The sequence below is a fragment of the Eimeria mitis genome, genomic scaffold, assembly GCF_000499745.2.
Source record: "Eimeria mitis Houghton genomic scaffold, Emh_scaff1262, whole genome shotgun sequence".
Lineage (NCBI taxonomy): Eukaryota > Apicomplexa > Conoidasida > Eucoccidiorida > Eimeriidae > Eimeria > Eimeria mitis.
This window is the reverse complement of record NW_013568488.1, coordinates 3,158-3,605: the sequence shown is the minus strand read 5'-3', so window position 1 is coordinate 3,605 and position 448 is coordinate 3,158. Positions and strand designations below refer to the sequence as shown.

At 53.6% G+C, this 448-nt stretch overlaps 1 protein-coding gene across 1 annotated transcript in view; it reads right to left on the bottom strand.

Moving 5' to 3' along the window:
- EMH_0033230 (uncharacterized protein) overlaps positions 1-448 on the bottom strand; it is a gene marked incomplete at both ends in the record, with an annotated part of 10,486 nt that overhangs the window by 9,469 nt on the left and 569 nt on the right. The window contains one exon of the mRNA XM_013494725.1: positions 149-316. Coding sequence (XP_013350179.1) covers positions 149-316 — 168 coding nt within the window. The remainder of the gene's footprint in view (positions 1-148; positions 317-448) is intronic.

The following is a 448-nucleotide window of genomic DNA, read 5'->3' as shown; positions in this document are numbered from 1 at the left end:
GCAGCAATAGGTTTTCCTTTATGCAGCAGCAGATCTAAATCTCTTGCTGCTGCTGCTGCTGCTGCTGCTGTTCCTCCTGCTGCTGCTGCTGCAGCAGCAGCAGCAGCAGCAATTTCAGGTGTATCCGCAGCTCCCCCTAAACCCTCACTTCTCTCTATTTCTTCATCGCTTATATCGTCCTCTAATACAAATGATTTTTTCTTTCTTTTTCTCTGCTGCTGCTGCTGCTGCTGCTGCTGCTGCTGCCGCAGCAGCCGCTGCTGCTGCTGCCGCAGCAGCAGCAAACGAGCATACATTAACTCTTCTGCATCTGCTGCTGCAATCGCTGCAGCACGAGTGCTTCCTTGTGTTCGTTTTGCTGTTGCTGCTGCTGCTGCTGCTGCACCTGCTGACCTGCTGCTGCTGCTGCTGCTGCTGCTGCTGCCGCGGTATAAACGCTCATCGTGAA